General features: G+C 38.4%; 1 protein-coding gene across 1 annotated transcript in view; it reads left to right on the top strand.

Annotated features, from left to right (window-relative positions):
* Positions 1 to 24,885, top strand: part of NIPAL2 (NIPA like domain containing 2) — a 110,807-nt gene that overhangs the window by 76,980 nt on the left and 8,942 nt on the right. The window contains exons 6-8 of the mRNA XM_003256040.3: positions 6,001 to 6,097; positions 13,293 to 13,428; positions 15,339 to 15,427. Coding sequence (XP_003256088.2) covers positions 6,001 to 6,097; positions 13,293 to 13,428; positions 15,339 to 15,427 — 322 coding nt within the window. The remainder of the gene's footprint in view (positions 1 to 6,000; positions 6,098 to 13,292; positions 13,429 to 15,338; positions 15,428 to 24,885) is intronic.

Below are 24,885 nucleotides of genomic sequence, written 5' to 3'. Positions count from 1 at the left end.
CACCAACAGTGTAAAAGTGTTCCTATTTCTCTACATCCTCTCCAGCACCTGTTGTTTCCTGACTTTTTAATGATGGCCATTCTAACTGGTGTGAGATGGTATCTCACTGTGGTTTTGATTTGCATTTCTCTGATGGCCAGTGATGATGAGCATTTTTTCATGTGTTTTTTGGCTGTGTAAATGTCTTCTTTTGAGAAGTGTCTGTTCATGTCCTTTGCCCACTTTTTGATGGGGTTGTTTGTTTTTTTCTTGTAAATTTGTTTGAGTTCATTGTAGATTCTGGATATTAGCCCTTTGTCAGATGAGTAGGTTGCAAAAGTTTTCTCCCATTCTGTAGGTTGCCTGTTCACTCTGATGGTAGTTTCTTTTGCTAAACAGCATTGTTTAATGATGATCTATCTTGTATTGTTTTAACACCAGAGAAAACATTTGAAGAGATCTAAACTCTTTTTATTAAACTGTATATTTCCACAAAAAGTACTGAGATTAATTGCAGTTTGCCATTTTTCCAAAATCAACTCTTAAAATAAATTTATTCATTCATTTATTCACACATCCATTAAGTGGTGATTAGACACCAAGTTTAGAGAGAGGAATTCCCGTAGCAGGAATTTTACAGTTCTGGGAGAAACCCATATATCTGAAAAATCATATTAAGATAAAGAAATTATATTTGAAATTAAATGCCACAGAGAAAAATGTAAATAATCTCAGGTATTTATAACATAGCATAAAATAAACCTTTAATAAAGTCACTTTTGAATAACACTGTTGGCATTAGACTCTAAGGAGAATAGATCTATATTATATTCATTTGTAATCTAATTCATTAAATAATTGCATCTCTAAAGACTCTAGAAGTGATGAATTTTATACTAAGATCGTGAGCTGAAATTTGGTTTGAATCTGTTAAACACCTAAGTAATATTTAATCCTCAGATGTGGCAAATTCTGTGCTTTTCTGCAAGCCCTGACTGCAAAGATAATAATTACAGTAATTAAGACTATTCTTTGACATATCATTCATCTAACTCTATGTATTATACCAAGTATAAATAAGAGCACCTGAATTGGCTTTCAGGACTGATCAAATAACTTCTAAAATATTTATAAGCCTGAATACATATATTTGTCACAAAAGGAATTATAATATTGCGGCACCCACTGGCTCATATCAACCCCTTGTCTTGTGTGTTTGCATGCCCCAGACAGATGTCTGTTTTTCCTTCAAGACTTACATTAAATGGAAGCCTCACAGAGACAAGGCTCAGGAGCTTTTCCTCTGATCTGGTACAGAAAAGAAAGGAAGGAAGATTTGAGAAGCCCAGTGTATACCAGCCAGAGAAGAATAAAGTGCCCTCCACTCACTCACTAAAACAGCCTTTCCCAGCCTGTCTGCTGCAGACGGGCAATCCCCATCCTTGCCAAAACACAAAGAGGAGTGGGGTTTTCAAGGTCAAACTAGGTGAGAAAGATTCTGCATAACATGGCCTGTCTGAGAAATTAATCATCTCCGTTAGCATATTAAAAGCTAAAAGTCCTGTAAGAATGAGAAAGGTTTGATTTTGTTAATCCTACATGCCCCAGGCTTATTTGACCATGAGGCCCTTTTCTTGGAAGGACCCTTTGTTGAGTAATACCTATGAGCAAACGTGTTCTGCAAAAACCACGTTAGAAAATGCAGCCCTGATTCTCAATTACTTCATGTTCTTTGGCAGGCTTGGTCATGGCTATTTTGCTCACCCAGATTTTCCAAAAGATTATTCAAATGGAAACCTCTTTTGTGAACATAAAATCCTTCACAAAATAATCTGCACATTGCTCATTTTCTCTCAGACAAAATTAAATCAGCAGATGCTGGGGCCAAGCCTGTCATTTGGTGTCATTCTGTACCCTAAACCTGATTATTAAGTCAGCCTTTCTGGCAAAGCTGCGACAAAACCCACCATCAGGTATTAGAAACCTAAGGGAGAAAACTGTATGTTTTTATAGGACATCAATATCTGTGGCATGATGTTATTTGCTTTATTGTCTGAATGCAAATAGCACTTGCGTGTCCACGCAAGGGTCCACTTCTTCGGTAGCAGAGTGGCTGAGCCCTATGTCTAGCTCAGACTATATTCTGTTCTTTACGTGCACACTGGCCGTATACATGGGGCACTGTTATCCTCTGCATCTGATGGATGGGGAAGTTGAGGCTGGGGAAGGCCCAGGAACTTGTTTAAGGTCATGTAAGTACTAAGTGATAAAGCCAGAACTCAAAACCAGTTTGTTCACTTCTGGGGTGCACATGCCAATACACCTCACTCAATGCCTCTCTGCAGAATTAATAAACTGACTGCCAAGGATCAGATCTTTGTCCAAACATGGCCTTAAAGAGAACCTTTGCAGAGCTCATTTGTTTTGGACAGAGAAGCCATATGCTATGGCCATAGGCTATGCGTTTGAGAACTGGGTGAGGGAAGATGAGGTCAAATCGGGCTCAGATATTGGTACTGGCAGTGGGGCATCCAGTGCTAAAATTTTGTCTATCTCTTTTGACACACACCTCTTCAGCTGCCAGTGCTCTTTGTATTAGGTTGGTGCAAAATTAATTGAGGTTTTTCCCATTGAAAGTAACTACTTTGACAAATTGAAAATTGTCTATTTTTGTCTATTTTTCCTTCAAGGCTTACATCAAATGGAAACCTCACAGGTACAAGGCCCAGGAATTTTTCCTCCGATCTGGTACAGAAAACAAAGGAAGGAAGAATTGCACCAACCCACCAACCTAATACAAAACCCCTTTGCTATGTAAAGTAACATCTTCACAGCTTCTAGAGATTAGACCGGGGACTCCTATGGGGGCCATTATGCTGCCTATCAGAGCTGCATCATTTAGCCCCTCTGAGCCTCAGTTTCCTCACCTATAAACTGATGATAGCACCTACCTCCTAAATAGTTGTGAGGATTCAATGAATTTGTAACAGGAAGCTCTGAGAACAGTGCACAGGGTGTGGGGGACACACAGTAAGTGCTGTTACTTTTTCTAACCTGTGAGATTGCAATCAATAATGCAGCCTCTTCCTGGGGAACCGCAACCTGCAGAAATCACAGCTTCTTTAATATTGATGTTTTCAGGGAAAAAAAAATGGTGCTAGAAAAAAATCAGCATTAATTCATACTGCTTTAATATTTTATTCCTAGGAGCTGTGTGACTTCTTGCCACAAGGCAGAACCAGGGCAACTATAGTTATTCTGTGAATAATGGGAACTCATGTTTTATTTATCTGAAGCTACAGAGATGGAAATTGCCCACACATGAAAAAAGTCATACGTGGTTTCTAGAATTGATAACAAATACCTGCAAAAAATAATAATCAGCATGAGAATCGATTTACCTAACAGGCTCTGTGTTAACACAGGAAGAGCTTTCTTTTCTCCAGCAACAAATACAGCGGCCCAAACGCTGCTGTGGATTGTCTATAATTGTCTCATGTGAGAAATGGAAGCCTGTGGTTGAGGGGAGACCGGGCCCAGAGGGATATTTCTGTTAACAATTGGTGAAATGCACAGAAATTAGGACACCCAATGTTTTGATGGCAGTTTTAGGGAAGGCAAAGAGATACAAGTTTAATAGCTTTTGTAGAACTACTCAATTAAATCAAAGGTCTGGCAAATAAGTCCCATAAGAAACAGTTAAAATAATTGTTTAATTTACCAGGAGAAGAAAAGACAAAGGGATGAGTTCATCTTCCATATTAGATGAGAAGGTTTTTAAATGAGGAAGATAAGGGCCTGCTGTTTCCCATGCCCACAAAGGATTAGAGAAAAAAAACCCACAAGCAAACCCTTGAATAAAAATAAATTTAAGTTGATTTAGAGAGGGCATTGTAGGTAGAATGCATTCCTCAAAATAGTGAAGTCCCTAACTCCTGTGGTTAAAAAAAGAAAAAAAGAAAAAAAATTAGTGATGGTACTGTCTGCTGTTAGAAAAGTAAACATTCATACTTACAAATTCAGCCCAAGAATACCATCTCGTCAAAAATAATAGCCTGGGCCAGGCGCGGTGGCTCATGCCTGTAATCCCAGCACTTTGGGAGGCTGAGGCAGGTGGATCACTTGAGGTCAGGAGTTCAAGACCAACCTGGCCAACATGGCAAAACCCTGTCTCTACTAAAAATACAAAAATTAGCCAGGCGTGGTGGCAGGCACCCGTAATCCCAGCTACTTGGGAGGCTGAGGCAAGAGAATTACTTGAACCTGAGAGGGAGAGGTTTAAGTGAGCTGAGATTGAGCCATTACACTCTGGGCAACAGAGTAAGACTCCATCTCGAAAAAAAAAAAAAAAAAAAGATGTTAAAACAAAAATAAAACTGAGAACTCAAAATTACACTAAAGTTCTTAAGGACAGGAAAATTTTAGACTTTCAGTCAATTAATATTTATTGAACAATCAGTTTATTAGGCATTAGGTCTTTTTTGGCAACTTATTCATAATAAATTTGAGGTGTGATTTACTCATTAATTCCATCAGTACTCATTGAGTGACCGACTGTGTGCCAGGCACCAGAGATTGGGTGGCAAAAAGGGTAGGTAAGATTCCTGTTCTAGGGCTGGCATTCTAGTAGGGAAGACAGACAAGAAACACATAAACATATGAACAAGAAATGATGACGGCAAAATGCTCCACAGCAACCTGAAGCTGGGGATTGACAGGATAATGAGTGGCTCTGTTAGATCAGAAGAGTCAGAGAAGAACTCTCAGCGAGGTGGCATTTGACCTGTGAGCTGAGTGACTTGGAAGAGCCATTGTGCAAAGATCAGTGAAAGAGCATTCCAGGCAGAGTGAACAGTTAGTGCAAAGGCCCACAGGCAGGAGCAATCTGAAGATTGCAAAGAACTAGGAAAAAAAAAAGGATTTTTAAAAATTGCCATGAGGCTGGCACAGAGTGGACCATCCAGGAGTGAGTGGTACAAAATTAGGTCCAGGGAGTTGCCTAGGACTTTATGATCCAGGAGGGAGTTTGGATTTTATTCTAAATGTGATAGGAAACCACAGGAGGTTTCAGCAAAGGAATGAATGGGTCTAGTTTATATTTTTACTACATGCATCATCCTGGAAGAATGTCACAAATATAATACATGGTGAAAAAAAGCAAGCAAGTGAAAGCAAGTATGATTCCACTTGTATAAAGTCCAAACATGCAAAAATAAACTGGGTACCATTTAGGGACATATAAAAATGCAATAAACTATAAAGAAAGTGAATGATAAACATAGATTTTCAGTGTAGTGGTTCCTAGGGAGGTTGAAGGAGGAGGGGAGTGCAGCTGGTGAGGGGCACATGAGAGACTTCAGAGGTGTCGGTACGTTCTGTTTCTTAGGTTGGGTAGAGAGTCTGTGAGTGCCTGTCATATTACTCTAAATCCCTTTGATGTGCATCATATATGTTCTCTGAATAAAATATTTCATTATCCAAATTGTGTTTTTAAATGATTCCTCTGGCCGTGGAATGGCTGGATTATAGAGAGGCAAGAGTAAAATCAGAGATGAGTTAGAAGCAAATGCAACTGTCTAAAGAGGAAAGCAGGGAGTGAGGGAAAGGGGTTTGGGGTTTGTGCAACACGGAGTGTGGGAATGCCACTAACTGGCCGGCAAAGGCCCTGGAGGAACAGACTGGGAAGGTAGGGAATCTAGTGGGAGGTGTTACCCACATTACTGTGGCGTGTCTATTAAACACGCAGGTGGAAATGTCTCGTAGATACTTGGGGAAATGAGGCTGAACTCCCAGGGAGGTTAGGACTGGAGATCTTGATTTGGGCATCACTGGCAGAGAGGGGTGTTCAAGCTCTGGGTCTGGATGGCCGAGGTGCTTATACTGCTCTCCTGTGTCATCCCTAGGAACCTCAGTCACCCTCAACTCTCATATGAGAACTGCTGCAAAATCAAAATGAGAAGTGTGACATTTTGAAGACTTTGCATAGAATAACTTACTCTTTTCCATCTTTTTCATTTCTAGATTTTAGAAATATTAATTTTCTGCATTCTCCTGTATTTCTATAAAAGAAAAGGAATGAAGCACATGGTGATTCTGCTAACCCTGGTGGCAATTCTAGGTAAAGGCATATTTTGTTTTCTTATTCTTTAATTGAGCTGTGCTGAGTCATAAATGAGGTTTGAAGGAAAATACTTAGGCATTCTACTCCTTTCTCATTGTTTATATTTTTCAGCTCTGATCTATAGGAAGAAACTGAGTCTAAATTATAAAAATTATACATTGCCTGTCCATTACTGTAATTGATATATATTTAATTTTTAAAAAAATACATTTAAGGATTTTTTGCTTCTTGATAACTTTATTTGCTCCCGATAATTTGAAGATATTTTGTTAATAAGTAATTGAAAATCTTAAAAGAGAAACAAATTAATGATCCCAATTAAAACTCTTGTGTCAGGAATTGGTTAGCAAGACCTATACTATTTATATTTTCTTTAAAAACTTTATAATATGACTAATAGGAAACATATATGTAAGCAGTATGATTTTCTTAAATATCACATTTCTTTCATTCATTGTTTACCAACCCATTTACTTTGTTTTTCCAGAGGCACCTTGTTAGAGTTGAAAATGAGTGCTTAGATAAGCCCACTATGTATTTTTAATGTATCTTCCCTCTCTTCTCCTTTTCTGTCTCTTTCTGTCTCTCTGTGCCTGTCTCTTTCTTTCTCTCTCTCTCTCTTTCCCCCACCCCTACACATACACACACACACACACACACACACACACACACGCTTTCTCTCTCTCTCTCTCTCTCTCTCCCTCTCTCACTCATATATACCAACACTAGGAGATCTCACTAATCATTTAGGAAATTCCCTTTATAAAAATGTATTTGTAAATCTTCCTTCACTTCCTCTTAGCCAGTCAGATGGCCCACACATCACATGCTGTTTGCCATGACTCAGAAGGCTGTATTCATACCCCTGGGGCAGCATGCAGCCTCCATGTTAATGAGGTGCTGGGTTTTCATATTCCTATCTCATCAACTAGTTCTCTCCTTTGTACTAGAAAATTTGTGTTTTTGATAGTTACTTATAGAAACAAATGCACTCTGTGCTATATTCAGGTATGCTGTAGATCGAGAGAACAGAAAGAGAACTTTATATTTGTTTCTTTCCAAATTACCAAGTAGGGAAAACAAAAGCAGACAACTAAGAAACAAAATGTACCTTATATAAGAAAATAATGAAAACGAAGCCAACTTTAAATAGGAATGTAAGATAACAGAATTAAGATAATGCATAGCAGTTATGATAATAAATGTAAATGGAATGCGTTTACCTAGTAAAAAAAAAAAAAAGAAATATTCTCAAATTGGACATCAGGGAAACTTCCAGATTGATTTTGAAAATGATTCTGAAATTGGATTCAGCCAATTTGCACTAGTACAGCTGTAAGGGTTATTCAAATAGCAGCCACCATGCTTCCTTCCCCTAATATCTCCTCCTCTTAACCCCAGCCCCGTCATGATAAATACTAAGACAGGGGTTCTCCAGGACCCTCTTCCAGCAGTGCCATGGCCAGCACCCTTTCTGATTGGCTGTTGCAGTTTGCGAAGTGTTTTGGCTACATGCATAAATTTTCGTCTAAAACAAGGTAAATCAGCTTGAAAGTAAAACAATGCAGGAGGTCATGATATTACTAAATGAAAATTAAGGCAGAAGATAGTAAGTGAGATAAAAGGGGTAATTTATCCTGACAAAAAGAGCACAGTCCACAAAATGTCATATCCAATATGCAATAGAAAATCTTCAGAAAATGCAAAACTACACTAACAGAAATATAAGGGGGTTAGGAGACTTCTCTCAGCTCATGGAACAGACATGAAAACCATATAAAGACAGAAAACCATATAAAGACAGAGGATCCGAATAATTAATCATGAACTGGTACCTCTAATATTGAACTCTAAATCCTGAAAACAGAGAATAAACTTTCTTTCAAGTGCCTGTGTAACATTTACAAAAGTTGATCATATAATTGGCCATGAAGAAATCCTTGATAAATTCCAGGAAGTTGAAAAAATACAGACCACATCCTCAGATCACAGTAAAATAAAAACAGAAAAATAATAACAAAAACCGAAACCAGTAAAACCCTACCACCTGGGAATGTTAACACTACCCTTGAACTGCAGCTGTGCAAAGTAGAAACAAAGATTTAATTGCAGCGTATTTTTAAATTATTATTAAAGCACTTAATATTAAACCTAGAGTTTATGACTAATGCTATATTCAGAGAAATTGATTGCTTTAAATGTAAGTCAATTAAGCATTCAACTCAAGAAATTAGAAAAAATACTGAAATAAAGCTAAGGAAAGCAGAAAGAATTAATTAAAATTAATTAAAAAGGCAAAAATTAATGAAATAGAAAAGAGAAAAGTAATGGGTTTATAACTAAACACAACAATGTGTTCTTAAAAGACAACTAATAAAATAGATCCTCCATCAGAAAAAAAGAAAAACCACAGATACCCCAAAATAGAAACGATAGATAGATATGCATATATATAAATTTGAATGAATTGCTTATTTTTTAATGAAAATAACTATGGGGGAAATAAAGGAGTTGTTAAAAAGCTATATCCTAAAAAAAAACCAGGCCTAGAGAGTTCCAAAGGTAATATCTTCAAATCCTTAAGGAATAGATTATTCTGATGTTGTTGCAACTATTTGAGGACATAAGAAGAAAGCTTTTACTTTTTGGAAAACATAATCAGATAAGACTCACCTCCCAAAATGGGAAACAAAATAGGACAAACAAAAAACACTATGAACTAATATCACTGCTAAATATTGACAAAAAATCCAAAAAAAAAAAATTAGCAAATAAAACACAGAGCAAATCATACTCAGTGACAAAGTGATCTTTGTTTTGTTTTGAGACAGAGCCTTGCTCTGTCACCCAGGCTGAAGTGTATTGGCACAATCATAGCTCACTGTGGCTTCAAACTCCCAGGCTCAAGTGATCCTCCTACCTCAGCCTCCTGAGTAGCTGGGACTACAGATGCGTGGCATCATGCCTGGCTAATTTTTTTTTTTTTTTTTTTTTTGGAGAGACAGGGTATCCCCATGTTGCCCGGGCTGGTCACAAACTCCTAGGCTCAAGCAATCCTCCTGCCTCACCTTCCCAAAGTGCTAGGATTACAGGCATGAGCCACCGTGCCTGGCCCAAGTGGTCTTAATAAAACTAGTTCTTCTCTGTAACACTTAGAACAATTAGCACTTACATATTCTACTCATATGTTTATATGCTGTTATGAGCCCCTCTTCCTGGCCAGATTAGAGCATGTCTATTATTTTTTAAGTAGAATTGAGCACAGTAATCACACAGTAAACATTTGAATTTAATTAACTATGGGAATGAAAGAGGGATTCTTTAAGAAATTCATTAATATAGTTCATCAAGTTTCATATGCACTCCTAATAAAGAACTTGTTGGTGAAATACCAGAAGTCTTCTCATTACAGCAAGAAATGAGAACCAAGATGCTCACTCTGCACTGTGTGCTCGTCTTGAATATTGTACAATGAGCATTAGTACGTTTTAAAAAAGTGATTATGAAAGTCATGTTGTATCCATAAGAGGTAGCAAAGTACATGATATTGCTTGTGTGATTGATAAAAAATGGAATTAAAAAAAAAGAAAATAGCAAGTGAGGGTAGTCAGAAGAAAGAAACCTGGCTTCTGGTGAGTGACCCACTTTGCCAGTAGTGGTGATCATTCTTAAAGGACTCCAGGCCTGGTGTGATGGCTCACACCTGTAATCCCAGCACTTTGGGAGACCATAGCAGGTGGATCACCTAAGGTCAGGAGTTTGAGACCAGCCTGGCCAACATGGTGAAACCCCAGCTCTACTAAAAATACAAAAATTAGCCGGGTGTGGTGGTGGGCACCTGTAATCTCGGCTACTCAGGAGGCTGAGGCAGGACAATTATTTGAACCCACAAGGCGGAGATTGCAGTGAGCCAACATCGCACCATTGCACTCCAGCCTGGACCACAACAGCAAAACTCCATATCAAAAAAAAAAAGTACTCTAAAGCCTCTGGGTCGATCATGAAACCAGGAAGGCCAGGAAGTCCTTCTCTATCCATGGAATGCTTTGGTTATCAGAGACAAATTGATAAATAAAATGTTTATGGCTCTCATAAGGAAATGTTGATGGCAACCTAGGAAACTTTTTAAAAGGAGGTATATTGATGAAAATCTAAGAGGGAATTGAGAGGGACAAATTTCAAAAACAGGTCAGCACAAGTTTAGAAAAAATTGTGTTGTTCTAATGATGAAAGTATATATGGTAATTATTGATAATTAAGAAAATAGAGAAAGATACAAAGAAAAATATAAAAATCTGTGTAATTGAGCACTGTACAACAGAGTGTGACTGGTACTCTCTGGAAGGCAGTTTGCTAGTATATTTCACAAGCCTTCACAGTGGCTGTAGTCAGGAATTCCTCTTCAGGTGGTTTTCCTAGGGAAATAGGTAGAGTGATAAACAAAGACTCATGTTCAAGAATATTCATCACAGACCCGCTTTTAATAGTAAAAAAAAAATGGATACAATCTAAATATCCAAAATAGGGAATTGCCAAAATAAATTCATACAAATTCATGCTTTAGAAGAATACTTAATGGAATAGAAAATACTTCAGGTAAATAGGTTCCTAAGTGGTATATACTTGGAAAATAAGCTCCTAAGTAGCACATACCTTATGATTCACATGTTGTAACATATTCATACTTATAGACGGGAAAATAACAACATGTCCAAATGTCAAAAATGATTTGAGATGAATGCTGAAACTACAGGTGATTTTAATTTTGCTTTCCAGGCTTTTCCACATTTTCCAAAAATTTTTAAATGAATGTGCTTACTTTTGTAGATTTTTTTAAATGAATTTAAAGTTAATTCATTATCCCAGTGCTAGAGATAACCACTGACAATATCTTATGTAGTTTATTCTCATCTTTTTTTCTGTGCTTACCTAAGTACTTTCTATTTTTAAGTATAACATTAGAAGAACACTGCATTACAATTATGTATTTCCACCTATCCTCATCAACCAACCCCCAAAAATACTTAGAAGTACTCAACACCAGCCTAGAAATAACTTACAGGTTAAAATAGTGATTAATCAGTTGACAATTGTGCATACTTTGAAAATATAATGATTGGCTACAGAAATTGATAGTACGTTTAGCTATCAAAACAGAGAATTCTAGTTTTGTCTTTGTCTTGTGTTTAAGAATAATATAAAATCAGATAGTGGTTAAATCAGATGACCTTTAAGGTCCTTTGCTATTCTGAGGTTCTGAGGCTAATGGAACAGTGTGTTCAACTCCTTCTCCATTAATTGTCCCTTTGGGAAACCTGGCTGTTCAGACCACAAGATCATAATCACATTGTGTTCTAATTTCAGGCAGTGTTTAGAAGGAAATCAAGGTCCCTCAAGAGCTAACCTACAAACTTAAACCATCAAGTGACACACAGATCTCTATAGATATTTAAAATGCCTAGGTTAGCTAAGATGTGACTATTGGCATAATCAGTAGGAAATATGTAAAAGAGTCAGGTCAAAAGACATCTTAAGATGGAGAAAGGCCTGATTGTAAGGGCCTCTTTGTTGAGAATTGGGGTTTGTTTTTAGAATTTATCACCTGATCTCCTCTGTCAATTATGATTTTTTTTTTTTTTTTGAGATGGAGTCTCTCTCTGTCACCCAGGCTGGAGTGCAGTGGCCCGATCTTGGCTCACTGCAAACTCTGCCTCCCGGGTTCACGCCATTCTCCTGCCTCAGCCTCCTGAGTAGCTGGGAATACAGGCACCCGCCACCACGCCCAGCTAATTTTTTGTATTTTTAGTAGAGACAGGGTTTCACTGTGCTAGCCAGGATGGTCTCGAGCTCCTGACCTCATGATCCTCCCGCCTCAGCCTCCCAAAGTGCTGGGATTACAGGTGTGAGCTACCGCGCCTGGCCAATTATGATTTTTAACTAAAAGAAAATGCCTAATTTGGAAGTGCACCCTAGTACCCTTCAAGTTAAAGTATATTTTCAGTTTTTGGAAAAGGATATTATGGGAGGCTCTTCTTGGCTGGCCACCACTTGCTGTTTTAAATATATATGTATTTCAAATACATATACATATATAAATGTATTTGAAATATACACACACACACACACACACACACACACGTAAAATGCCTTTTCAAATAAAACGAAGAAAACTCAGATATATTATGACCAAGTAGATCAACAGCAACAAAAGGAGTATTTCTCCTTCGCATTGCCTTTGACTTATAGTTTTTTGATTTCATGTAAAAATTATTTTTGAACTTTCAGTGAGTTTTAGCTAAATTATGGAATTATTTGCAATAGTAACTTCGAGGGACATAAGACAGCATTCTTTTCTTCCTTACAGAAAGATGATGTTGCCAGAAAATGCTCCATTACTTTCATAGTGATATAACCTTATCAAGTTACTTTTTCTTAATTGCTGTTTGGAACCTATGAAAAGTTTGTTCTCAAAAGGGATGAGTTCCTCTTTAGCATAGAATATACATAGCTATTGCTTATGTAAACCTTAAATTGATGGTCCACCTTGAGAAATGAATACTCGACTCTGGTCCTGCTTCCAATTATTGTCATTGTCAAAAATATTCTTAATGAAACTTCTAGGTGTCTCCTAACAAAAGAGCTTATATATAGACTTAGTACAACTCACTTGATTTTAGCCAAAAGGCTGAGAAGCAATGACTTAGTACAACTCTAAGTAAACTCAAGAAGTGAGTTGCATTTCACTTTCCAGTCTTCTCATCGATTTGGTTTTTAAATTTTCAGTATAGTTTAATAGTTATTTTCTCATTAATGTCACATGGACAATCTGACTTTTCTTATCTCCTCCTTCCATTGTTTTTGCCTTTCCCATCTACTAGTAATTATAACCTCCACAGCATTCTTTCAACAGTTAGGGATGGAAAAGAAGCATCTTGCTCCACAGATAAAAAAAAACACACACAATCACACAGCAGATCTTTAGCTGATTTAAGCAAATTTGATATCCAGCACGGCTTGAGCAGCGAGGCCACTGCTTACTAATGTCACATCCCTTCCTACAGCTCTCACAACCATGTTCATTCTTAAACCATAATTGGTATATTTGCTGCTCTACCACATAAGCTTAAGATATTTATTTGCTAATTCAATCTCAAATATGTTCCTTATTTGTGTTTTTTGTTTTCTTTTTCAGCCTCATTGACTGTTATTTCAGTAAAGGCCGTGTCAGGCATGATCACTTTTTCTATGACGGATAAAATGCAACTAACTTACCCCATTTTCTCTATCATGTTTATCATCATGATAGCATCTTGTGCTTTCCAAGTCAAGTAAGTTAGCTTCTGCATACTCACTAATCTTTCAACATTCCTGTGCTTCTCTGGGCATTAATCTTTATTGGCTTCAGATGATAATTAAAATGAGATACAACTGATTTCTAAGGGTGAAGGGCCTGTAGCTTGTCCTCAGACAACATGCCTTGCTTCCTCCTTTGCATCCAATAATGAGTTTTTATGAAGCGTTGCCTCCATGTCTTGTGAGTTCTAAAGCACAGCCTTAATCCAGCTAAGTGCACTTTGATACTTTCCTGATGCTCTTCTGCTTGTAATTAATATCCGTGGTACACAGGTTGTCATTAGCAATAAATCAAAGGGGCAGGTCCATATACAGGCTTTCATTCTAAATATAGGACACACATGAACCCTTCACCTTCATTTCTTAGCTCATGCTCACTAATTGCCCAGAGATGGACGAAACCAGACATTTGCCCGGGAGGGAAATCCTTTCCCCAAAATTTTGCATCTTTGGCCAGAATTTCCTTTGTATCCATGGGATTGCGGAATGATTGTTTTATGTTTCTCTTGGGGCCTAACAGTGGTGACATGGAACATTTTTAATTTCTGCTCTTCCCTGCCCCAACCTCCATCGGCTCTAATCACTTCCCCTCCATCTCTCACATTGGGATTGTGCCTTTGCCTGCTGGGCTTTCTTGAGTTGACCTGAAAGTTTTCTGTTCACCCCAAAATGCTATGCAAAAGCACCATCCCAGATAAGAAATTAGAGCTCGAAATCAGTACAAGAGTGGTTCATTCTGTAGGAGCGAGAAATACCATCTAATTGTTATGGGCTGAAGATAGGCCCTGTTACAAGGTCTGTGGAGAATTACTGGAGAAACCCAATGTTTTGTCACTGGTTTGTCATCCCCTTATAAGCCTGTGTTTCCAATACTTGCATTTGCTATTTTGTTTTTCTGTTTCTTCTGAATTAATTGGTACTGCCACAGTATCTTTTGGGATTAGTGGCATTATCTTCATACCATACTTTGTAAATTTGACAGGCAGACACAATTGGGGGTAAACTGCATCCTGTCACCCTTGTCTCAGTCTCCTGCACCCATCACACTGTACAACTGTGGTTCTCAGCCCTGGTTGCCCATTAAAATGACCTGGTTTTTGTACATATATATGTACATGCATGTATATGACCTGGCTTTTGTACATATATGTACATGCATGCATACATACACATACATGCATTAATGTATACCTACATATGTGTGTGTATACGTGCACACACACACACACACACACAGGCTCTAACACAAAGTACTTTTTTCAATTTCTCTAGAGTAGGACCTAAGCATTAGTGCTTTTTAAAAGCACCCTGGTGATAGTGCAATTCACTGCTTCAAAAAACAATCTAGTCCCTAGCAGGGCAGCATAGCACAGTTGTGGGAACTGCATTTGTATTGGTGGCCAGAATGAGAAGCTGAGCTCCCACATGTGTTCTGCAGCTGGAGCACTGAGCATTGTTTTTGAAACATTAAAAATTCCTTTACTTCTCCATCTTCTTTCTTGGCACGTGGCATGTCAATGGATAGCTCTACTACTCCCCAGATATGATATTTAACAGATTCTAGGGTCTATCCTAATGAATCAGGCCCAGTGCGATACTGGTCCAGCAGCTTGAATCGCTTCCAACTCAAACTTCTGTGGCCTCGGAATATGATTAATTGCTTTTCATTGTTACTGTTGTTGGTTTAAACAGACCATAAAACCTGACATCTGATCTCATACATCAGATGCATATAAGCTATGACTGCTGATTGGAAATGCCCTTTCACTGCACCTCCTTTCCCTTTGTAGTTGTAGCTAAAGAACACGCGTTTCTTGAAGTTATTGTTAACTTATTGCTGAATATCTCTTAAAGCCAAAGCTCCAATAAGTGCCTTCTGCCCTAGGTTCCTGAATCAAGCCATGAAACTCTACAATACAACAACAGTGGTGCCAGTTAATCATATTTTCTTTACAATCAGTGCCATCATTGCAGGTGAGTTTTGGTTTTCTATACATAGGTAATTCCAAGCATAAATGAAGTTTCTCCCAGAGTGAATGAGAGAATCCAGAAATCTTTAGGTTGTAAGGATCTGTGTTGCCTCCACCTGGTGTCTGAATTTCCCCTATGACAATCCTCCAGGACAGGTTCCTCTACTTTGTGTGAATGCTCTCTGCCTCCTGGGTCAGCTCAGTCCTGCTTTGGATCACTCTTATTCTCTGGAGATTTCTAAGTAGAAAGTGTTTTCTTATATTGGAGCTGAAATGAGTTTCCTTGCAAATTCAAGACACTCATCTTTGTTCTTCTTGTTGGAGTCTTTCCCTTGCCAGCCCTTGGATTAGTCCATTTTGTGTTGCTGTAAAGGAATACCTGAGACAGGGTAATTTATTTTACAAAGAGGTTTATTTGCCTCATGGTTCTGCAGGCTGTACAGAAGCATGGTGCCAGCATCTGCTTCTTGTCAGGACCTCAGGAAGCTTTTACTCATGGTAGAAGGCAAAGGGAGAACAGACGTGTCACATAGCAAGAGATGGGGTGAGGGAAAGGGGTAGGTCCCAGTCTCTTTAACAACCAGATCTCATATGAACTCAGTACTGACGGAGGACACCAAGCCATTCGTGAAGGATTCACCCCCAAGACCAAAACACCTTCCTCTATGCCCCACCTCCAGCATTTGGGGATCACATTTCAACATGTGATTTGGAGGCGACAGATATCCCAGCTACATCAGCCCTTTTGATCATCAAAGCAACTGAAAGGTCCTCTTGAGTCTTGCCTCTGGGCCATACATGCCCAATTCTACTAACTCTTCCCTATATGCCCCTCGCCAGCTTGATCAGAGAGTACGATCCAAAACTGAATTCAATGTTCCAGGGAAAGCCTGAGAGACAAGAATAGAAACTACTGCCTTTGCTATTCTGGCCTCTATTTTTCTACTATTGCAGTTCTTTTATTAGTATGGACCATTTTTTAAAAATATGACAGGCATGATAGCATTAAAACTAAAAGTATAAATTTGAAACTCAGTCCAAACCAAAAACAGTATACCATTTCTATATTTGGTACTGATATGCCCTCATTCATTGGCTTATTTGATGTATTTACCACCTTCTTGATCTTGAGAGTTCATTTCTCAATGTAAAGTTTATGTATTTGGGGGAGTGATTGAGGATTGTCTGTTTCCTAACTGGCACATTTTTTTTTTTTCATTTTATGGAAAACAATGTGACTGTCAGTGGGTAGTTCTTTAAAGTAATTAATGCATTTTCTGTTTCCCAAAATTGAAACTTAATATTTAAAGAAAAATATCTATCCCATGACATCTAATTTTTTAGTATTTTAAGCTAGTTAATAAATTAGAAAAAATTGCATATTGATGTGTCTTAGAATTATTGGAAAAGGAAAATAGGCCAAAAAGAATCATAGAAATGACATAAGCCTGATAGTTAATATTAATGTGCATAAAGAATATAGTTGCCCTGATCGGAAGATTTTCTGCAGCCTGGGAACATAGCAAGATGTCATCTCTAACAAATTAGGGGGAAAATCAGCCAGGTATGGTGGCACGTACCTGTATTCCCAGCTACTCAGGAGGCTAAGGCAGGAGGATCGCTTGAACCCAGAAGTTCGAGGTTACAGTGAGCTATAGTCACACCACTGCTCTCAAGCCTGGGTGACAGAGCAGGACCCCATCTCTAAAAAAAAAAGTTAAAAATAAATAAATAAAGATTTTCTAGGAGGACCAACAGGGCTGGGTCTTAATACTCAGCATACAGAGTAATTGATGAGTCAGGGGGGATGGCAAGACCTTTTGGGAGTCATAAGAGTCCCTCTGATGTTACTGGTGAGTGGAATGGTAGTGGAGCTTGCCGACTACTTCTCTCTGCCTCCATGAGAAAGCATAGCTTACAATTAAGATGAGATCGTATTTTGCCTACTAATTAGTCAAGTTTTGTTTGTTCTTTTTATTGCAATATCCAATGCTGTAAGGCTACAGTATCACAGGCACTCTTATGGGCTAGGTAACATGGTGCCACCCTCCTAGAACTGAGTTTTGTAGTTTCTATCAAAAGCCTTAAAAATATTTCTACTCTTTGATTCTACAAGTCAACAACAAAAACCCAAATAACCTGATTTTAAAATGGGAAAAGCACTTGAATAGATGTTTTTGAAAAGAAGATACACAAATGGCCAAAAGATGTGAAAAGATGTTCAACACTTCTAATCATAAGGGAAATGCAAATCAAAACCACAAGGAGATATAATCTCACACCCAATAGGATGGCTGCTATTAACAAGAAAAAACAACAAATGGTGGTGAGGATGTGGATCAACTGGAACTTTTGTATACCATTGGTGGGGATGTAAAATGGTGCAGCCATTATGGAAAACAGTGTGGCAGTTCCTCAAAAAATTAAAAATGGAATTACCATATGATCTAGTAATTTCACTTCTAGGCAAGAGAATTAAAAGCAAGGTCTTGAAAAGACATTTGTATATGTATGTTCATAGCAGCATTATTCACAATAGACAGAAGGTAGAAGCAACCCAGATGTCCATCAACAGATGAATAAATAAACAAAATGTGGTATATATATACAACGGAATATATTCAGCTTTTAAAAGGAAGGAAATTATAACACACGCTACAACATAGATGAACCTTGAGAACATTACGGTAAGTGAAATAAGCCAGTCACAAAAAGAAAAATATTGTATGATTCTACTTATATGCGATATTTAGAGTAGTAAGATTTATAGAAACAAAAGTAGAATGATGGCTGTGGGGAGGAGGAAATGAGTTGTGTAATGGGAATAGAATTTCAGTTTTGCAAGATGAAAAAGTTCTGGAAATTGGTTGCAAAACAGTATGAACCTACTTATCACTACTGAACTATACACTGAAAACAAAAGATTGAGATGGTAAATTTTATGTTATGTATATTTTACTACAACGTTTTTAAATTGGGAAAAAAATAGCCAGGTGTGGCAGCGCAAACCTGTAGTCCCAGCTACTCAGGAGGCTTAGGCGGGAGGATTGCTTGACCTAGAAGTTCAAGGTTACAGTGAGCTATAATCATGCCACTACTCTCCAGCCTGGGTGATGGAGCAGGACCCCATCTCTAAATAAATAAAAGTTAAAAATAAATAAAGATTTTCTAGGAAGACCAAGAAAATCTCTAGAAACAGAAATTCCACTTCTAAAAACCCCCACAAAAATTCACAAAATACCTGGGAAAATGTGTTGATGAGGCATACCTCATTTTATTGTGCTCTGCAGATATTGTATTTTTTACAAATTGAAGGTTTGTGACAATCCTGCATCGAACAAGTCTGTTGGAATCATTTTTCCAACAGCATGTGCTCACTTCATATCTCTGTGTCACATTTTGGTAATTCTTGCATTATTTCAAATTTGTTATTATTATATCTGTTATGGTGATCTGTGATTAGTGATCTTTAATGCTACTACCATAATTGTTTTCAGACACCACAAACTGCACCTGTGTAAGACTGCCAACTTATCAATAAATGTATGTGTTCTGATGCTCCACTGACCAGCTGTTCCCACATCTCTCTCCTTCCCCTGGGGCTTCCTTATTCCCTGAGACACAATATTATTGAAATCTGGCCATTTAATAACCCTACAATGGCCTGTAAACTGTTCAGATGAAAGGAAGCATCCCACAATCCTTCCCTTAAGTCAAAAGCTAGAAACGATTAAGCTTAGTGAGGAAGGCATGTCAAAAGCCAAGATAGGCTGAAAGGTAGACCTTCTGCACCAAACAGTTAGCCAAGTTGTGAATGCAAAAGAAAAAAGTTTTCAGGCCAGGCACGATGTCTCATGTCTGTAATCCCAGCACTTTGGGAGGCTGAGGCAGGAGGATCACCTGAGGTCAGGAGTTCAAGACCAGCCTGACCAACACGGAGAAACCCTGTCTCTACTAAAAATACAAAATTAGCCGGGCATGGTGGTACATGCCTGTAATCCCAGCTACTCAGGAGGCTGAGGCAGGAGAATTGCTTGAACCCAGGAGGCGGAGGTTGCAGTGAGCCAAGATGGCACCATTGCACTCCAGCCTGGGCAAAAAGAACGAAACTCTGTCTCAAAAAAAAAAAAAGAAAAAGAAAAAGAAAAAAACTTTTTGAAGGAAATTTAATGTGCTACTCCAGTGATCACATGAATTATAAGAAAGTAAAGCAACTTTATCACTGATATAAAGGACGTTTGAGTGGTCTGGATAGATCAAACCAGTCACAACATTCCCTTAAGCCAACGCCTAAACCAGAGCAAGGCCATAACTCTTTTTTTTTTTTTTTTTTATTATACTTCAGGGTTTTAGGGTACATGTGCACAATGTGCAGGTTTGTTACATATGTATCCATGTGCCATGTTGATTTCCTGCACCCATTAACTCGTCATTTAGCATTAGGTGTATCTCCTAATGCTGTCCCTCCCCCCTCCCCCCACCCCACAACAGTCCCCGGAGTGTGATGTTCCCCTTCCTGTGTCCATAAGTTCTCATTGTTCAATTCCCACCTATGAGAGAGAACATGCGGTGTTTGGTTTTTTGTCCTTGTGATAGTTTACTGAGAATGATGTTTTCCAGTTTCATCCATGTCCCTACAAAGGACACGAACTCATCATTTTTTTATGGCTGCATAGTATTCCATGGTGTATATGTGCCACATTTTCTTAATCCAGTCTATCGTTGTTGGACATTTGGGTTGGTTCCAAGTCTTCGCTATTGTGAATAGTGCCGCAATAAACACATGTGTGCATGTGTCTTTATAGCAGCATGATTTATAGTCCTTCTGGTATATACCCAGTAATGGGATGGCTGGGTCAAATGGTATTTCTAGTTCGAGATCCCTGAGGAATCGCCACACTGACTTCCACAATGGTTGAACTAGTTTACAGTCCCACCAACAGTGTAAAAGTGTTCCCATTTCTCCACATCCTCTCCAGCACCTGTTGTTTCCTGATTTTTTAATGATGGCCATTCTAACTGGTGTGAGATGGTATCTCACTGTGGTTTTGATTTGCATTTCTCTGATGGCCAGTGATGATGAGCATGTCTTCATGTGTTTTCTGGCTGCATAAATGTCTTCTTTTGAGAAGTGTCTGTTCATATCCTCTGCCCACTTTTTGATGGGGTTGTTTGTTTTTTTCTTGTAAATTTGTTTGAGTTCATTGTAGATTCTGGATATTAGCCCTTTGTCAGATGAGTAGGTTGCAAAAATTTTCTCCCATTCTGTAGGTTGCCTGTTCATTCTGATGATAGTTTCTTTTGCTGTGCAGAAGCTCTTTAGTTTAATGAGATCCCATTTGTCGATTTTGGCTTTTGTTGCCATTGCTTTTGGTGTTTTAGACATGAAGTCCTTGCCCACGCCTATGTCCTGAATGGTATTGCCTAGGTTTTCTTGTAGGATTTTAATGGTTTTAGGTCTAACATATAAGTCTTTAATCCATCTTGAATTAATTTTTGTATAAGGTGTAAGGAAGGGATCCAGTTTCAGCTTTCTACATATGGCTAGCCAGTTTTCCCAGCACCATTTATTAAATAGGGAATCCTTTCCCCATTTCTTGTTTTTGTCAGGTTTGTCAAAGATCAGATAGTTGTAGCTATGTGGCATCATTTCTGAGGGCTCTGTTCTGTTCCATTGATCTATGTCTCTGTTGTGGTACCAGTACCATGCTGTTTTGGTTACTGTAGCCTTGTAGTATAGTTTAAAGTCAGGTAGCGTGATGCCTCCAGCTTTGTTCTTTTGGCTTAGGATTGACTTGGCGATGCGGGCTCTTTTTTGGTTCCATATGAACTTTAAAGTAGTTTTTTCCAATTCTGTGAAGAAGGTCATTGGTAGCTTGATGGGGATAGCATTGAATCTATAAATTACCTTGGGCAGTATGGCCATTTTCACGATATTGATTCGTCCAACCCATGAGCATGGAATGTTCTTCCATTTGTTTGTATCCTCTTTTATTTCATTGAGCAGTGGTTTGTAGTTCTCCTTGAAGAGGTCCTTCACATCCCTTGTAAGTTGGATTCCTAGGTATTTTTTCTCTTTGAAGCAATTGTGAATGGGAGTTAACTCATGATTTGGCTCTCTGTTTGTCTGTGATTGGTGTACAAGAAATGCTTGTGATTTTTGTACATTAATTTTGTATCCTGAGACTTCGCTGAAGTTGCTAATCAGCTTAAGGAGATTTTGGGCTGAGACAATGGGGTTTTCTAGATATACAATCATGTCATCTGTAAACAGGGATAATTTGACTTCCTCTTTTCCTAATTGAATACCCTTTATTTCCTTCTCCTGCCTGATTGCTCTGGCCAGAACTTCCAGCACTATGTTGAATAGGAGCGGTGAGAGAGGGCATCCCTGTCTTGTGCCAGTTTTCAGAGGGAATGCTTCCAGTTTTTGCCCATTCAGTATGATATTGGCTGTGGGTTTGTCGTAGATAGCTCTTATTATTTTGAGATACGTCCCATCAATACCTAATTTATTGAGAGTTTTTAGCATGAAGGGTTGTTGAATTTTGTCAAAGGCCTTTTCTGCATCTATTGAGATAATCATGTGGTTTTTGTCTTTGGTTCTGTTTATATGCTGGATTACATTTATTGATTTGCGTATGTTGAACCAGCCTTGCATCCCAGGGATGAAGCCCACTTGATCATGGTGGATAAGCTTTTTGATGTGCTGCTGGATTCAGTTTGCCAGTATTTTATTGAGGATTTTTGCATCAATGTTCATCAAGGATATTGGTCTGAAATTCTCTTTTTTGGTTATGTCTCTGCCAGGTTTTGGTATCAGGACGATGCTGGCTTCATAAAATGTGTTAGGGAGGATTCCCTCTTTTTCTATCGATTGGAATAGTTTCAGAAGGAATGGTACCAGTTCCTCCTTGTACCTCTGGTAGAATTCAGCTGTGAATCCATCAGGTCCTGGACTCTTTTTGGTTGGTAAGCTATTGATTATTGCCACAATTTCAGAACCTGTTATTGGTCTATTCAGAGATTCAACTTCTTCCTGGTTTAGTCTTGGGAGGGTGTATTTGTCGAGGAATTTATCCATTTCTTCTAGATTTTCTAGTTTATTTGCATAGAGGTGTTTGTAGTATTCTCTGATGGTAGATTGTATTTCTGTGGGATCGGTGGTGATATCCCCTTTTTCGTTTTTTATTGCATCTATTTGATTCTTCTCTCTTTTCTTCTTTATTAGTCTTGCTAGCGGTCCATCAATTTTGTTGATCTTTTCAAAAAACCAGCTCCTGGATTCATTAATTTTTTGAAGGGTTTTTTTGTCTCTATTTCCTTCAGTTCTGCTCTGATTTTAGTTATTTCTAGCCTTCTGCTAGCTTTTGAATGTGTTTGCTCTTGCTTTTCTAGTTCTTTTAATTGTGATGTTAGGGAGTCAATTTTGGATCTTTCCTGCTTTCTCTTGTGGGCATTTAGTGCTATAAATTTCCCTCTACACACTGCTTTGAATGTGTCCCAGAGATTCTGGTATGTTGTGTCTTTGTTCTCGTTGGTTTCAAAGAACATCTTTATTTCTGCCTTCATTTCATTATGTACCCAATAGTCATTCAGGAGCAGGTTGTTCAGTTTCCATGTAGTAGAGCGGTTTTGAGTGAGTTTCTTAATCCTGAGTTCTAGTTTGATTGCACTGTGGTCTGAGAGACAGTTTGTTATAATTTCTGTTCTTTTACATTTGCTGAGGAGAGCTTTACTTCCAACTATGTGGTCAATTTTGGAATAGGTGTGGTGTGGTGCTGAAAAAAATGTATATTCCGTTGACTTGGGGTGGAGAGTTCTGTAGATGTCTATTAGGTCCACTTTATGTAGAGCTGAGTTCAATTCCTGGATATCCTTGTTAACTTTCTGTCTCGTTGATCTGTCTAATGCTGACAGTGGGGTGTTAAAATCTCCCATTATTATTGTGTGGGAGTTTAAGTCCCTTTGTAGGTCACTCAGGACTTGCTTTATGAATCTGGGTGCTCCTGTGTTGGGTGCATATATATTTAGGATAGTTAGCTCTTCTTGTTGAATTGATCCCTTTACCATTATGTAATGGCCTTCTTTGTCTCTTTTGATCTTTGTTGGTTTAAAGTCTATTTTATCAGAGACTAGGATTGCAACCCCTGCCTTTTTTTGTTTTCCAGTTGCTTGATAGATCTTCCTCCATCCCTTTATTTTGAGTCTATGTGTGTCTCTGCACGTGAGATGGGTTTCCTGAATACAGCACACTGATGGGTCCTGACTCCTTATCCAGTTTGCCAGTCTGTGTCTTTTGATTGGAGCATTTAGCCCATTTACATTTAACGTTAATATTGTTATGTGTGAATTTGATCCTGTCATTATGATGTTAGTTGGTTATTTTGCTCGTTAGTTGCTATAGTTTCTTCCTAGTCTCGATGGTCTTTACAATTTGGCATGTTTTTGCAGTGGCTGGTACCGGTTGTTCCTTTCCATGTTTAGTGCTTCCTTCAGGAGCTCTTTTAGGGCAGGCCTGGTGGTGACAAAATCACTCAGCGTTTGCTTGTCTGTAAAGTGTTTTATTTCTCCTTCACTTATGAAGCTTAGTTTGGCGGGATAGGAGATTCTGGGTTGAAAATTCTTTTCTTTAAGAATGTTGAATATTGGCCCCCACTCTCTTCTGGCTTGTAGAGTTTCTGCTGAGAGATCAGCTGTTAGTCTGATGGGCTTCCCTTTGTGGGTAACCCGACCTTTCTCTCTGGCTGCCCTTAACATTTTTTCTTTCATTTCAACTTTGGTGAATCTGACAATAATGTGTCTTGGAGTTGCCCTTCTCGAGGAGTATCTTTGTGGCGTTCTCTGTATTTCCTGAATCTGAATGCTGGCCTGCCTTGCTAGATTGGGGAAGTTCTCCTGGATAATATCTTGCAGAGTGTTTTCCAACTTGGTTCCATTCTCCCCATCATTTTCAGGTACACCAATCAGACGTAGGTTTGGTCTTTTCACATAGTCCCAAATTTCTTGGAGGCTTTGTTCATTTCTTTTTATCCTTTTTTCTCTAAACTTCCCTTCTCTCTTCATTTCATTCATTTCATCTTCCATCAGCGATACCCTTTCTTCCAGTTGATCGCATCTGCTACTGAGGCTTCTGCAATCTTCACGTAGTTCTCGAAACTTGGCTTTCAGCTCCATCGGCTCCTTGAAGCCCTTCTCTCCATTGGTTATTCTAGTTATCCATTCTTCTAATTTTTTTTCAAAGTTTTTAACTTCTTTGCTGTTGTTTTGAATTTCCTCTCGTAGCTCAGAGTAGTTTGATCGTCTGAAGCCTTCTTCTCTCAACTCATCAAAGTCATCCTCCATCCAGCTTTGTTCCGTTGCTGGTGAGGAACTGCGTTCCTTTGGAGGAGAGAGGTGCTCTGTTTTTTAGAGTTTCCAGTTTTTTTGGTCTGTTTTTTCCCCATCTTTGTGGTTTTATCT

This window comes from Nomascus leucogenys, chromosome 16 (genome assembly GCF_006542625.1).
Source record: "Nomascus leucogenys isolate Asia chromosome 16, Asia_NLE_v1, whole genome shotgun sequence".
NCBI classification, from domain to species: Eukaryota; Metazoa; Chordata; class Mammalia; order Primates; family Hylobatidae; genus Nomascus; species Nomascus leucogenys.
Note: the sequence above shows the minus strand (reverse complement) of the source record. Positions and strands in the feature narration are given on the sequence as shown.